Source organism: Hemitrygon akajei, chromosome 17 (assembly GCF_048418815.1).
Source record: "Hemitrygon akajei chromosome 17, sHemAka1.3, whole genome shotgun sequence".
Classification (NCBI taxonomy): Eukaryota; Metazoa; Chordata; class Chondrichthyes; order Myliobatiformes; family Dasyatidae; genus Hemitrygon; species Hemitrygon akajei.
This window is the reverse complement of record NC_133140.1, coordinates 85,321,962-85,334,211: the sequence shown is the minus strand read 5'-3', so window position 1 is coordinate 85,334,211 and position 12,250 is coordinate 85,321,962. Positions and strand designations below refer to the sequence as shown.

Genomic DNA, 12,250 nt, shown 5'->3' with positions numbered 1-12,250 from the left:
GAGGGAGGCTGATGGAGGGGAGAGAGAGAGGGAGGCTGACAGGGAGGGGAGAGAGACAGGGAGGCTGACTGAGGGAGGGGGAGAGAGAGACACACTGAGAGAAAGAGAATCACTCAGAGACGAATGCAGAGAGATGGCGCATGCAGATGTGCGTGTGAAGACTGGCAGAAACTCAGACTTCCACCGAGAAAGAGAGTGAGAATATATCCATCAATGTCGACAGCACATCTGTAGAAATTTGCTAGAGTCTTTGGGGGCATCCCAGATCTCGTCACATTCCTAATGAAATATGACTGCTATTGTGCCTTCTTTGTAATTGCAACAATATGTTGACCCCAATAGTGATCTTGAGAGATGTTGATGCCCAGGCGCCGCAAGCTGCTCACCCTTTCCTAGATGAGGACTGGCGTGTGCTCCCTCCATATCTTCTTCCTGAAGTCGACAGTCAATTCCTTGGTCCTTGAGGATGTCTGTTTTATGAAATGTGACAGGAACAAAATAAACAAAAAGAAAGGAAGTTGTGGTGGCCTCAGACTCAGAGTACAGATAACAACATTCCTTTAACTTTATCCCCTCACCCCTACTGGGGCGTAGGCCTCTGACAGGGTGCTCTGTCCTGGGCTGGTCTTTCACATTGTCCCCAGGTGTAGCCAAATCAAAGATCTTCCCTCTTCCACGGATGAAGTTATCAATTAGTGATAAGAATTTGCATTTAAGATTCAGGTAGCATGACATCTGCTACAGTAAAACCAAGAAGCTTCTAGAAAACTACCCAATCAACTGAACTACAATTACTAGAAAATTCACTGAACAATTACCACTTATTAAGGTTACATATTGTGTGATTTAATATATAATCATTGTTTAATATTGCTAGAACTATATTTAATTTTTATAATTTTAAAGTATATCTAATATTATATAAAAATTACAGTCAAACTTCAGAAACTTAAATCACAAGGAAAATACAAGCAAAATAACAATTCTCCACCCTAATTCAAGAAAGCACTGACTGGCTGAATACATCATAAAGTAACACAGGCTTTCAGCCCCACAGATCCAAGGAAAGAAGGGAGGAAGGCAAAAGAAAGGAAAATTATAGGCCAGTTAGCCTAACCGCAGTGGTTGGGAAATTGTTGGAGTCTATTATTAAGGATGAGGTTTCAAGGTAATTGGAGACTGAAGATAAAATAAGTCAAAGTCAGCATGGTTTCTCTGAAGGGAAATCTTGCCTGACAAATCTGTTAGAGTTCTTCAGGAAGTAACAAGCAGGGTGGACAGAGGAGAGGCAGTGGATGTCACTTACTTGGATTTTCAGAATGAATTTGATAAGGTGTTTTTCATGTTTAGCACCTTATCAAGGTAGCGATTTAGCAAGATGAAATCCTATGGTGTTACAGGAAAGATGCTGGGATGGACAGAGGAATGGCTGACAGGCGGAAGGCAGCGAGTGGGGCCTTTTCTAGTGGCTGCCAGTGACTAGTGGTGTTCCTCGGGGACAGTATTTTTCAATTGTTTGTCAATGATTTGGATGGTGGAATTGATGGCTTTGTGGCAAAGTTTGCGAATGATACGAAGATAGGTGGAGGGGTTTGGAGGTGCTGAGGAAGCAATGCGACGGCAGCAAGATTTAGACAAATTGGAAGAATGGCCAAAAAAGTGGCAGATGGAATTCAGTGGGAAATGTATGATAATGCACTTTGGTAAAAGGAACAATAGTGCAGACTATTATCTAAATGGGGAGAAAATTCAATCATCAGAGGTGCAGAGGTACTTAGGAGTCCTTATGCAAGACTCCCAGATGGTTAATTTTATATCACAGGTTGATTCTGTGATAAAGACAGCAAATGCAATGTTGGCATTCATTTCAAGGGCAATAGAATAGAAAAGCAAGGAGATAATGACACTTTGTAAGACTAATAGTCAGGCTGCACTTGGAGTTTGTTAACAGTTTTGGGCTCCATATCTCAGAAAGGGTGTGCTGTCATTGGAGAGAGTCCAGAGGAGGTTCAAGAGGGTGATTCTGAGAATGAAAGAGTTAACATGTGAGGAGCGTTTGACAGCTCTAAAATTTAGAAGAATGCAGGGGATCTCATTAAAACCTGCCGAATGTTGAAAGGACTAGATAAGGTGGATATGCAGAGGATGTTTCCTATGGTGGGGGTATCCAGATCTAGAGAACACAACCTCTAAATTGAGGGGCAACCTTTTAGAATGGAGGTAAGGAGGAATTCTTTTAGCAAGAGACTGGTGAATCTGTGGAATGCTCTGCCACAGACTGCAGTGGAGACCAAGTCCTTGGGTATACTTAAGGCAGAAGTTAATAGTTCCCTGATCGGTCAGGTTATCAAAGGATATGGCGAGAAGGCAGGTGTATGGACTTGAGTGGGATCCGAGATCAGCCATGATGGAATGGTGGAGCAGATTCAATGGGCCAAATGGCCTAATTCTGCTCCTATCTCTTATGGTCTTCATATCTAATCAGCCAATCATGTGGCAACAACTCAATGAATAAAACCATGCAGATATGGTCAAGAAGTTCAATTGCTGGTTAGACCAAAGATCAGAATGGGGAAGAAATGTGATCTAAGTGACTTTGACTGTGGAATGATTGTGAGTGCCAGATGGGGTGGATTGAGTATCTCTGTAATTGCTGATCTCCTGGGACTTTAGTGCACAACAGTCTCCAGAGTTTACAGAGAATGGTGCAAAAAACAATAAACATCCAGTGAGTGGCAGTTCTGTGATGGAAATGCCTTGTTAATGAGAGACCATCAAGAGTGTTACCATGCTATCCCCATGCCCACATTTTAGAAAGTCTGATAACGTGGCTGTACTTCTACTCCCTGAGTATAGGCAGAGACTGAAGACTGCAGCACCAGAAGTGATGATATCAAGAAGGTATGGATAAGGGGGCCACAGGAGTGCTTACTGGACCACTTTGAATCAACAGACTTGACTGTATTCCCCGATTCATCTTGGAGTCTGAATGAGCTCACCACAGCTGTCACTGACTTCATTAAAACCTGTGTGGATGAGTGTGTGCCTACGAGAACATACCGTACACACCCAAATCAAAAGCTGCGGATGAAACAGCAGGTAGTTTGCTGAGGGCTAGATCTGTGGCATTCAGGGCTGGCAACCCAGGACTGTACAAGAAAACCAGGTAGGACTTTTGTAGGGCTATCTCAACAGCAAAGAAACGATTCAGAATGAGGTTAAATGAGGAATTGGATGCATGTTAACTCCATCAGGGTTTGCTGGCCATTAGTTCTTACAAAGCAAAACCTAACATGAATGGTTGTGATGCTTCACTCCCAGATTAGCTCAATGCCTTTTATGTACACCTTGAAAGGGAGAATAAAACAACAGCTACGAGGATCCCTGCGGCACCCGGTGACCCTGTGATCTCTGCTTTGGAAGCTGACGTCAGACTGTCTTTCAAGAGGTTGAACTCTCGCAAGGTGACAGTCCCTGATGGAATACCTGGTAGGGTTCTGAAAACCTGTGCCAACCAACTGGTGGGTGTGTTGAAAGTCATTTTCAATCTTTCATTGCTACAGTTGGAAGTTTCCACCTGCTTCAAAGGGGCAACAATTATACCAGTGCCCAAGAAGAACAGTATGAACTGCCTTAATGACTATTGCCCAGTAGCACCCACATCTATGGTGGTGAAATGCTTTGAGAGGTTGGTCATGGCTAGGATCAACTCCTGCCTCAGCAAGGACCTGGACCCACTGCAAATTGCCTATTGCTACAATAGGTCAACAGCAATCTCAATGGCTTTTCACACAGTCTTGGATCACTTGGACAATACAAATACCTATGTCAGGATGCTATTTGTCATCTACAGCTCAGTGTTTAACACAATCATTCCAACAGTTCTGATAAAAAAAACCTCCAGAACTTGCACCTCTGTACCTCTGCAAATGGATCCTCAACTTCCTAATCAGAAGACCATAACCTATGTGGATCAGAAATAACATCTCCACCTCACTGACAATTAACACTGGTGCTCCACAGGATGTGTACTTAGCCCACTGTTCTACTATGTCTATGCCTATGACTGCATTACTAGGCACACTTTAAATGCCATCTATAAATTTACCAATGATACAACTATTGTTGGCAGATTTTCATATAGTGATGAGAAGGCATACCAACTGGCTGCATCACTGTCTGGTATGGTGGGGGCGGGGTGGTGCTGCACAGGGTCGAAGTAAGAGTTGTAAAATTAATTGGCTCCATCATGAGCACTAGACTCCCCACCATCCAGGTCATCTTCAAGGAGCGATGCCTCAAAAGAGCAGTATCCACCATTTGGGACCCCCATCACCCAGGTCATGCCTTGTTCTCATTGCTGCCATCAGGAAGGAGGTACAGAAGTCTGAAAGCACACACTCAGTGATTCAGGAACAATTTCTTCCCCTCTGCCATCCAATTTCTGAAAGGACATTGAACCGATTGAACCCTCACTACTCTTTTATTTCTATTTTCACACTACTTATTTAGTTTAACTGTTTAACATATACTTCAATTTGTGTTTTTTCATATTATTATGCATTGCAATCTACTACTGCTGCAAAGACAAAATATTTCCTGACATATGTTAGTGATATTAAACCGGATTCTGATGTCAGAGGAGAATGGCCAGACTGGTTCAGGCTGACAGGAAGGTGACAGTAACTCAGTTAGACACACATTACCACAGTGGCATTCAGAACATCTTTGAATGCACAGTACGATGAATCTGGGCTGCAGCAGCAGAAGACCACGGACATACACTCAGCGGCCACTTTATCAGGTACAGGAGGTATCGAATAAAGTGGCCACTGAGTGTATGTTCTTAACAGTCTGTGTGGAAAAACTTGCCCCTTGAATTTCAACATCAATTCATTCTCAAAGTAAATGTCAGTGACTATACCTTGAGATTCATTTTCCTGCAAACATTTACTGAAAAATAAAGAAATACAATAGTTTATGAAAAATTATACATAAAGGCTGACAAACAACCAATGTTCAAAATAATACAAATTGTGAAAATAAAAATGAATAATACTGAGAAAGGGTTGTAGAGTTTGTAGAACTAGTTCAGAGATAAGTTGAATAAAGTAATCCAAACTGCTTCACGATTGCTGTAGGTTATAATTTTTTCCAAACCTGGCAGTGTGGGACCTTGGAACCACCTCTAGATCTTTCCTCTCTCACCCTAAACCAAGATACCTGCGAAGGATCACTGTGCAGAAACAAAGCCATTTGAACCAAATGAGCCTTGTCTCTCTGCTGGCTCTCAGCTGCTCCTGCAGCCAGTTAGTGGAGGCCCAGGTTCTAACCACAGGCTGCTTTGTCCTAGGTTATGGTCTGGATTCATGGCGGGGGCTTTGTAGTGGGGAGTACATTACTCTACGACGGATCTTCACTTGCAGCTTACGAGGACGTGGTGGTCGTGGTGATCCAGTATCGGCTGGGAGTTCTTGGATTCCTCAGGTGAATGGCCTCTCCTCTGCAACCCTTTCTTCATTTTCAAGTAATGAGACAGGATTAAGCTCCCTCCACATCCTCCCATCACACACTCCTGGAGTCAGACCCAGAGTGAAACTCCCTCCACATCCTCCCATCACACACTCCTGGAGTCAGACCCAGAGTGAAACTCCCTCCACATCCTCCCATCACACACTCCTGGAGTCAGACCCAGAGGGTGAAACTCCCTCCACATCCTCCCATCACACACTCCTGGAGTCAGACCCAGAGTGAAACTCCCTCCACATCCTCCCATCACACACTCCTGGAGTCAGACCCAGAGTGAAACTCCCTCCACATCCTCCCGTCACACACTCCTGGAGTCAGACCCAGAGGGTGAAACTCCCTCCACATCCTCCCATCACACACTCCTGGAGTCAGACCCAGAGTGAATCTCCCTCCACATCCTCCCATTATGCACTCCCGGGGTCAGACCCAGAGTGAAACTCCCTCCACATCCTCCCGTCACACACTCCTGGAGTCAGACCCAGAGGGTGAAACTCCCTCCACATCCTCCCATCACACACTCCTGGAGTCAGACCCAGAGTGAAACTCCCTCCACATCCTCCCATCACACACTCCTGGAGTCAGACCCAGAGTGAAACTCCCTCCACATCCTCCCATCACACACTCAGGGTCAGACACAGAGTGAAACAGACAGGAGCCGGCAGATGCACATTCCCGGGGTCAGACACAGTGAAACTCCCTCCACATCCTCCCATCACACACTCCTGGAGTCAGACCCAGAGTGAAACTCCCTCCACATCCTCCCATTATGCACTCCCGGGGTCAGACACAGAGTGAAACTCCCTCCACATCCTCCCATCACACACTCCTGGAGTCAGACCCAGAGTGAAACTCCCTCCACATCCTCCCATCACACACTCCTGGAGTCAGACCCAGAGTGAATCTCCCTCCACATCCATTATGCACTCCCGGGGTCAGACACAGAGTGAAACTCCCTCCACATCCTCCCATCACACACTCCTGGAGTCAGACCCAGAGTGAATCTCCCTCCACATCCTCCCGTCACACACTCCTGGAGTCAGACCCAGAGTGAATCTCCCTCCACATCCTCCCATTATGTACTCCCGGGGTCAGACACAGAGTGAAGCTCCCTGCACATCCTCCCATCACACACTCAGGGTCAGACACAGAGTGAAACAGACAGGAGCCGGGAGATGCACACTCCCGGGGTCAGACACAGAGTGAAACTCCCTCCACATCCTCCCGTCACACACTCAGGGTCAGACACAGAGTGAAACTCCCTCCACATCCTCCCATCACACACTCCCGGGGTCAGACACAGAGTGAAACAGACAGGAGCTGGCAGATGCACACTAAAGAGACCATGAGATATAGGAGCAGTATTGGGCCATTTGGTCCATCGAGTCTGCTCTGATATTTCATCATGGCTGATCCATTTCCCTCTCAGCTCAATCTCTTGCCTACTCCCCATATCCCTTCCTGCCCTGACCAATCAAGAATCTATCAACCTCTGCCTTAAATATACAAACAACTCCACACAGCTGCCTGTGACAATGCTTCCACAAATTTACCATTCCCCGGCTAAACAAGTAATTCATTCCACCCTTTTGTTCTGAGACTATGTCCTCTGGTCCTAGACTCTCCCACCATCAGAAGCATCCTTTCCACATCCACTCTATTAAGGCCTTTCACCATTTGATAGGTTTCAATTAGATCACCCCCACTCTTCTGAATTCTAGTGAATACAGGCCCAGATCCATCAAACGTTCTTCATATTACAAGCTGTTCAAAGCTGGAATCATTTTCATGAACCTCCTTTGAACCCTCTCCAGTTCAGCACATCCCTTCTAAGATGAGGGGCCCAAAACTGCTCACAATACTCCAAGTGAAGCCTCACCAGTGCTTTATAAAGTTACAACATTACATCCTTACTTCTAACTTCTCGTCCTCTTGAAATGAATGCCAATATTGCATTTGCCTTCCTCACCACAGATTCAACCTGCAAATGAACTTTTAGGGAGTCCTGTACAGGGACTCCCAAGCCCCTTTGCACCTCAGATTTTGAATTTTCTCTCCATTTAGAAAATATTCTACCCTATTTTTCTTCGACCAAAGTGCCTGACCATACACTTACTGACACGGCAAGTTGTTCCTTCAGCTCAGCGGACGAGCATATGCCAGCAAACCTGGGAATGGTGGATCAGATTGAAGCGCTGAAGTGGGTCCAAGAAAACATCAAGAGCTTCGGAGGAGATCCCAACTCGGTCACCATATTTGGGGAGTCAGCTGGAGGAATTTCTGTATCATTGCTCGTAAGCTATTTGCCTTCCATTTTTTTGAGTTAGTTGACATTTCCCCTGACTGGCCCAGGCCAAGGGAGTTCACTGGAATCTTTCTCACTGAACTCTCTCTTCACTCCTGAACAACACACACAAAATGCTGAAGGACTTCACAGGTCAGACAGCATCTATGGAGGGGAATAAGCAGTTGACATTTCAGTCCGGACTGCAGAGGAAGGAGGAAGATGCCAGAACAAGAAAGTTGGTGAGAGAAAGCAGTACAAACCGGAAGGTAATCGGTGAAAATACCATCTCTGGTGTTTTGTTTCCTAAAAGTCCTGCTCTTAACTCCTTAATAATGCAGTTCTTCTTCTTCTTGTCTTCCCTCCTTCCTTTAGTAGAAGCAATGAGTTTGCAGTTTTCCAGTCCTCTGACACCTCTCCAGAATCAAGGCAATTTCAGTCGATTCCGGTTAAGATTCCATTATCTATCACATATATCCCATTACAGCCACTGGGAAATCCTGCTCCAGTGTATCCTTAGTACAACAGTAAACCAACTTAACGTGAGTGGAACAGTGATGCAGCCTGACAGCTCTACATCCCAAGTCAGCCTCTGCTGGTCTGAGGGCTGGGACCCAGTTTCTGGCCTGATGTCTCACCTCACACCAGCCACTCACTGTGTGATTCATCCTACAGTAAGAACCAATATTTCACCAGTATCATTGACTGAGGACCCTTGCCATCCAGGACGTGCCCTCTTCTCATTACTACCATCAGAGAAGAGGTACACAAGCCTGACGACCCACGCCCAAAGTTCAAGGAACAGATTCTTCCCCTCTGCTGTCAGATTTCTAAATGAACCATTGCACATGACCCCATTACTCCTTTGTTTTAGCAATATTTATTTTGTAATTTATAATAATTTTACACCTCATTGTACTGCTGCTGCAAAGCAACAAACTTCATGTGGATCCTGATGAAGGTCAAATTCCCATTCAGATTCAGCCCAAAGCGATGACTGTTTATTCCCTCCATTAATGCTGCCTCACATGCTGAGTTCCTCCAGCATCTTTGTGTGTGTTACAGTGCTGTACTGTTCTATGTTCTCAGCTGCCTATCTCCCTCCACAACAGGATCCACCGATGACCCCCTTCCCTCCACCTTTCTCCCCTCCTCCCCATCCTGATGGAGGATCTCGACCTGAAACATCAACTGTTTATTCCCCTCCCTACATCATTATTCCTTCTCGGGTACGCAGCTGGACAGTAACTGAAATGCTCCCAAGTACATAGCTCTTAGTGCTGCGTAGCTGGAATTTTCTTTTATATAATGTTTTATTCACGTGCCACATAGTTTTCAGGCTGTGTAGAGCAATTGTTGATCGTCACAGCTGTAAAAGAAATAGTCTGAATGTTGATTTGGATGCTGCCTGACCTGCTGAGTTCCTCCAGCATTTTTGTGTGTGTTGCTTTGGATTTCCAGCATCTGCAGAATCTCTTGTGTTTAAAATGTCAAGTCATATAAGAGAATGATTAAAACACCGGATTCTAATTCCATATGGTTAGAAATTCCGCTGACAGCAGCCGACCTGAATCCCATCACCACTGCGGTGTTGTGAATCCTGCTGCGATTGTTCCCCCAGGCTGGGAGGGGACACTTTCGGTGCAGTCTGAGCTGCTCGAGGCTCTCTGGTTGGGTTCAACAATGGATGCCGCATCCTAGCAGCCTTATGCAGGCCAGTACACAAGCCAGGGCAGTACAACATGGAGAGCAAGAGGGCTGCCCTTCTCCATGCAGCCAAAGAATGGCAGAGAAATCTCTGTTTAGTACCAGCAGTGTCACAGGAGTCGCTAGTCAGTGTTGAACGCGATGTATGACTGCCTTAGGCTCTCCAGCTCCAGGTTTTATTTTCGGGGTTTGCTCCTGAAGCCTTCCCCATGAGTTGATATAGTTGCAAGGCTGTAGTGGTTTGAGTTCAGTTGTCCTTCTCCTTGATAAGCTGCCAATCATGGCTGACAAGCCCCATCTCCCTGAAGCAACTTGCGTTAAGACGCCAGTAACCTGCCTTTGCCACTTCTCCTGTCTATAGAAACAGTTCAGCTGGGCTTGGTAATTCAGCCAGGAGCTGGACTTAATTGTCAGAGGCTATATGAGGCAGACGCCATTGGGAGCATTTAGTAGGGAGTGAACTTATCCCCACTACCACTGCCCCACCCACTGCTCTGGCTGCCAAAGAACCACCTGAACTGATTACATCTGTTACTTCCACAGCTTGCTTCCCCCTTGGCGAAAGGTCTGTTCCACAAGGCGATATCCGAGAGTGGCACTGCTCTGCTGAAATTAATTTTTAACACTGATCCAAATGCGACAGTTCAGGTAAGTAACTTCTTTCAGAGGTCAGGTTCAGATTTATTTCTCACAGGTACATTCAGTAAAATACACACACATCCGGTGCTCCCAATGCGGTCTCCTCTACCCATCCAAAGATTTTCCTTGTCTTATTATAAAAATGATACATTTTTCAGAGGCACCATTTTGGCTTCTTTATTCTTTTTGTCTGTATTTATTCTATCTCTTAACGTTTGCAGAGTATCTGATGTTTGTTTTGTTACGTACCCCATAACTGGGTCACTTACCAGCAAAGATATAGAGGTCCGTTGAAGTCTGATGGTACTATTTTTAACAGTATTTATTGATAAAAATACACAAAAATAATATCAATGCAAACATACAGATAATATACGTTGTCAATACTAAATCTAAAAGCGCGGGTATAATAATAATAAGAAATAGCTCTATCGTTGTCTAGGGGATAATGTATTGTCCGATGGAAATATAAAAGTCACTTTAGTTCATTCAGGCTGCAGCCTTTGGTTAGAGAGAGCAGACGATGTTTTTAAAACTTGCCCATTTTCCTTTTTATGATGTCGATCCTTCGAAATGTCGTCGGTGGTGATCTCTTCTTTAGCTAAGCTGTCTTCCGTGGTAAGGCCCCAATCCCGGCAACGGGAAAGGACACACGTGGACCCTCCACCGGCTGTCGCTATTAAACGCTGTCACAGGATTTCTAGCGTTTCTCCTGGTGCGTCTAAAGGGGTTGTTCCCCAGACCCTCTTTTATCTTTACTCACAGGGTCTCAGATGTCAATCAGGTCGGGATGATGCAATCCCTCAACCAACCCCCTCTGCTCATTCCCTGAGGGCTTCCATGAAGTACAGTACTCAATACACAATTCCGTCTCCAAGAGACAATGGCTGTTTTCCGTGGCTTTGTATCGCTGAGGGGCCAGGACATTCCAAACGTCTCTCTCTCATTTCCTGGGTCTCCTGACCTGAATTAATAGTGATCTTGTGATTCGCAAAAAGGAGGGGGCTACTTTGTACCCTTCGGCCCCTCAGAGTTGGGGCACAGGCATAACACCCCCTTTCTTCAACGCGTTTTTACCATAGGTAAAAACGAAGTAATACAGAGTCTTACAGGATTTTAGAATCTAACACAATACAAAAGTTTTTTTTCACTACAGAGTAATGCAGTTATACATTCAATTCAGCATCTAGATAGTTACCGATTACATTGTCACTTCCTTTAATATCTTAACATCTTGTACTTTACTAAAGTCTTGTAGCATCAGACTCCAAGTTAATAACCACCTATTTTTATTTCTTTCCTTTAGCAAACAAAAACTAAAGAGTTGTGATCTTAGCTTACATGTATACTACAAAAGTTCATGCAAAATACTAATCTTTATGTTACTTTCAAACTTAACAGTCAAGCTTCCATGGGGGTTGTCTTTATTATTCACATGCTTTGTCGAAATCCCGTAAAACCGGCTTCTGCTATTTAAAAAATGGCGTCCCATTAACCCTCACCTTTTTTCCAGTTAATTCCCACGTGGTGAGCTTGTGCACCCTGGCGAAATAGGCTTTCGCCCGCTCCTTTCATAGGAGTTATTTTATCAACAATGTGTTCCAAACTTAGACCATCTTCCGAATTTCCACACAATTCTTTAATTTTACGCAAGTTGCTAGTTTTCTCTTCAGAACCCTTCAGGCTATTAGTTCTCAATGCCAGCGATCCCTCTTTGTTCAAACAGCATTTCGAATTCTGTGGTTTCACACCACACTCTGGAATAACAATAGCGTGTAGGGCCCCTTTACCTTCCAACTCAACCTGTAATTGATTCACTGGCACCGCGGTACCAAGCCAGTGTCTCTGTAGCCTGGTTGCTGCTTCTGACATCAATCCAGCCTTTAAATTTTCTTCATTCAATTTGGGAACTACACATTTCCCTTTTCCTTCAATAATAATATTCACCTCACCACCTTTTATCTCCTCACTAACTTTTAACACACCTTCGTGCACAAACACCTGGGAATTCTCACTTCCCACTATTACCAAGGTTAACCCTTTCTTCACTGAACCAAGTCCATCTGACCCACAAGGACTGCATTCCTTTTCAAC

At 44.8% G+C, this 12,250-nt stretch overlaps 1 protein-coding gene across 5 annotated transcripts in view; it reads left to right on the top strand.

Moving 5' to 3' along the window:
• Nucleotides 1-12,250, top strand: part of LOC140740867 (fatty acyl-CoA hydrolase precursor, medium chain-like) — a 74,335-nt gene that overhangs the window by 30,543 nt on the left and 31,542 nt on the right. For all 5 annotated transcript variants that reach the window (XM_073070440.1, XM_073070441.1, XM_073070442.1 and 2 more), the window contains 3 exons: nucleotides 5,354-5,487; nucleotides 7,667-7,820; nucleotides 10,061-10,165. In XM_073070440.1, the coding sequence (XP_072926541.1) occupies nucleotides 5,354-5,487; nucleotides 7,667-7,820; nucleotides 10,061-10,165 (393 nt within the window). The remainder of the gene's footprint in view (nucleotides 1-5,353; nucleotides 5,488-7,666; nucleotides 7,821-10,060; nucleotides 10,166-12,250) is intronic.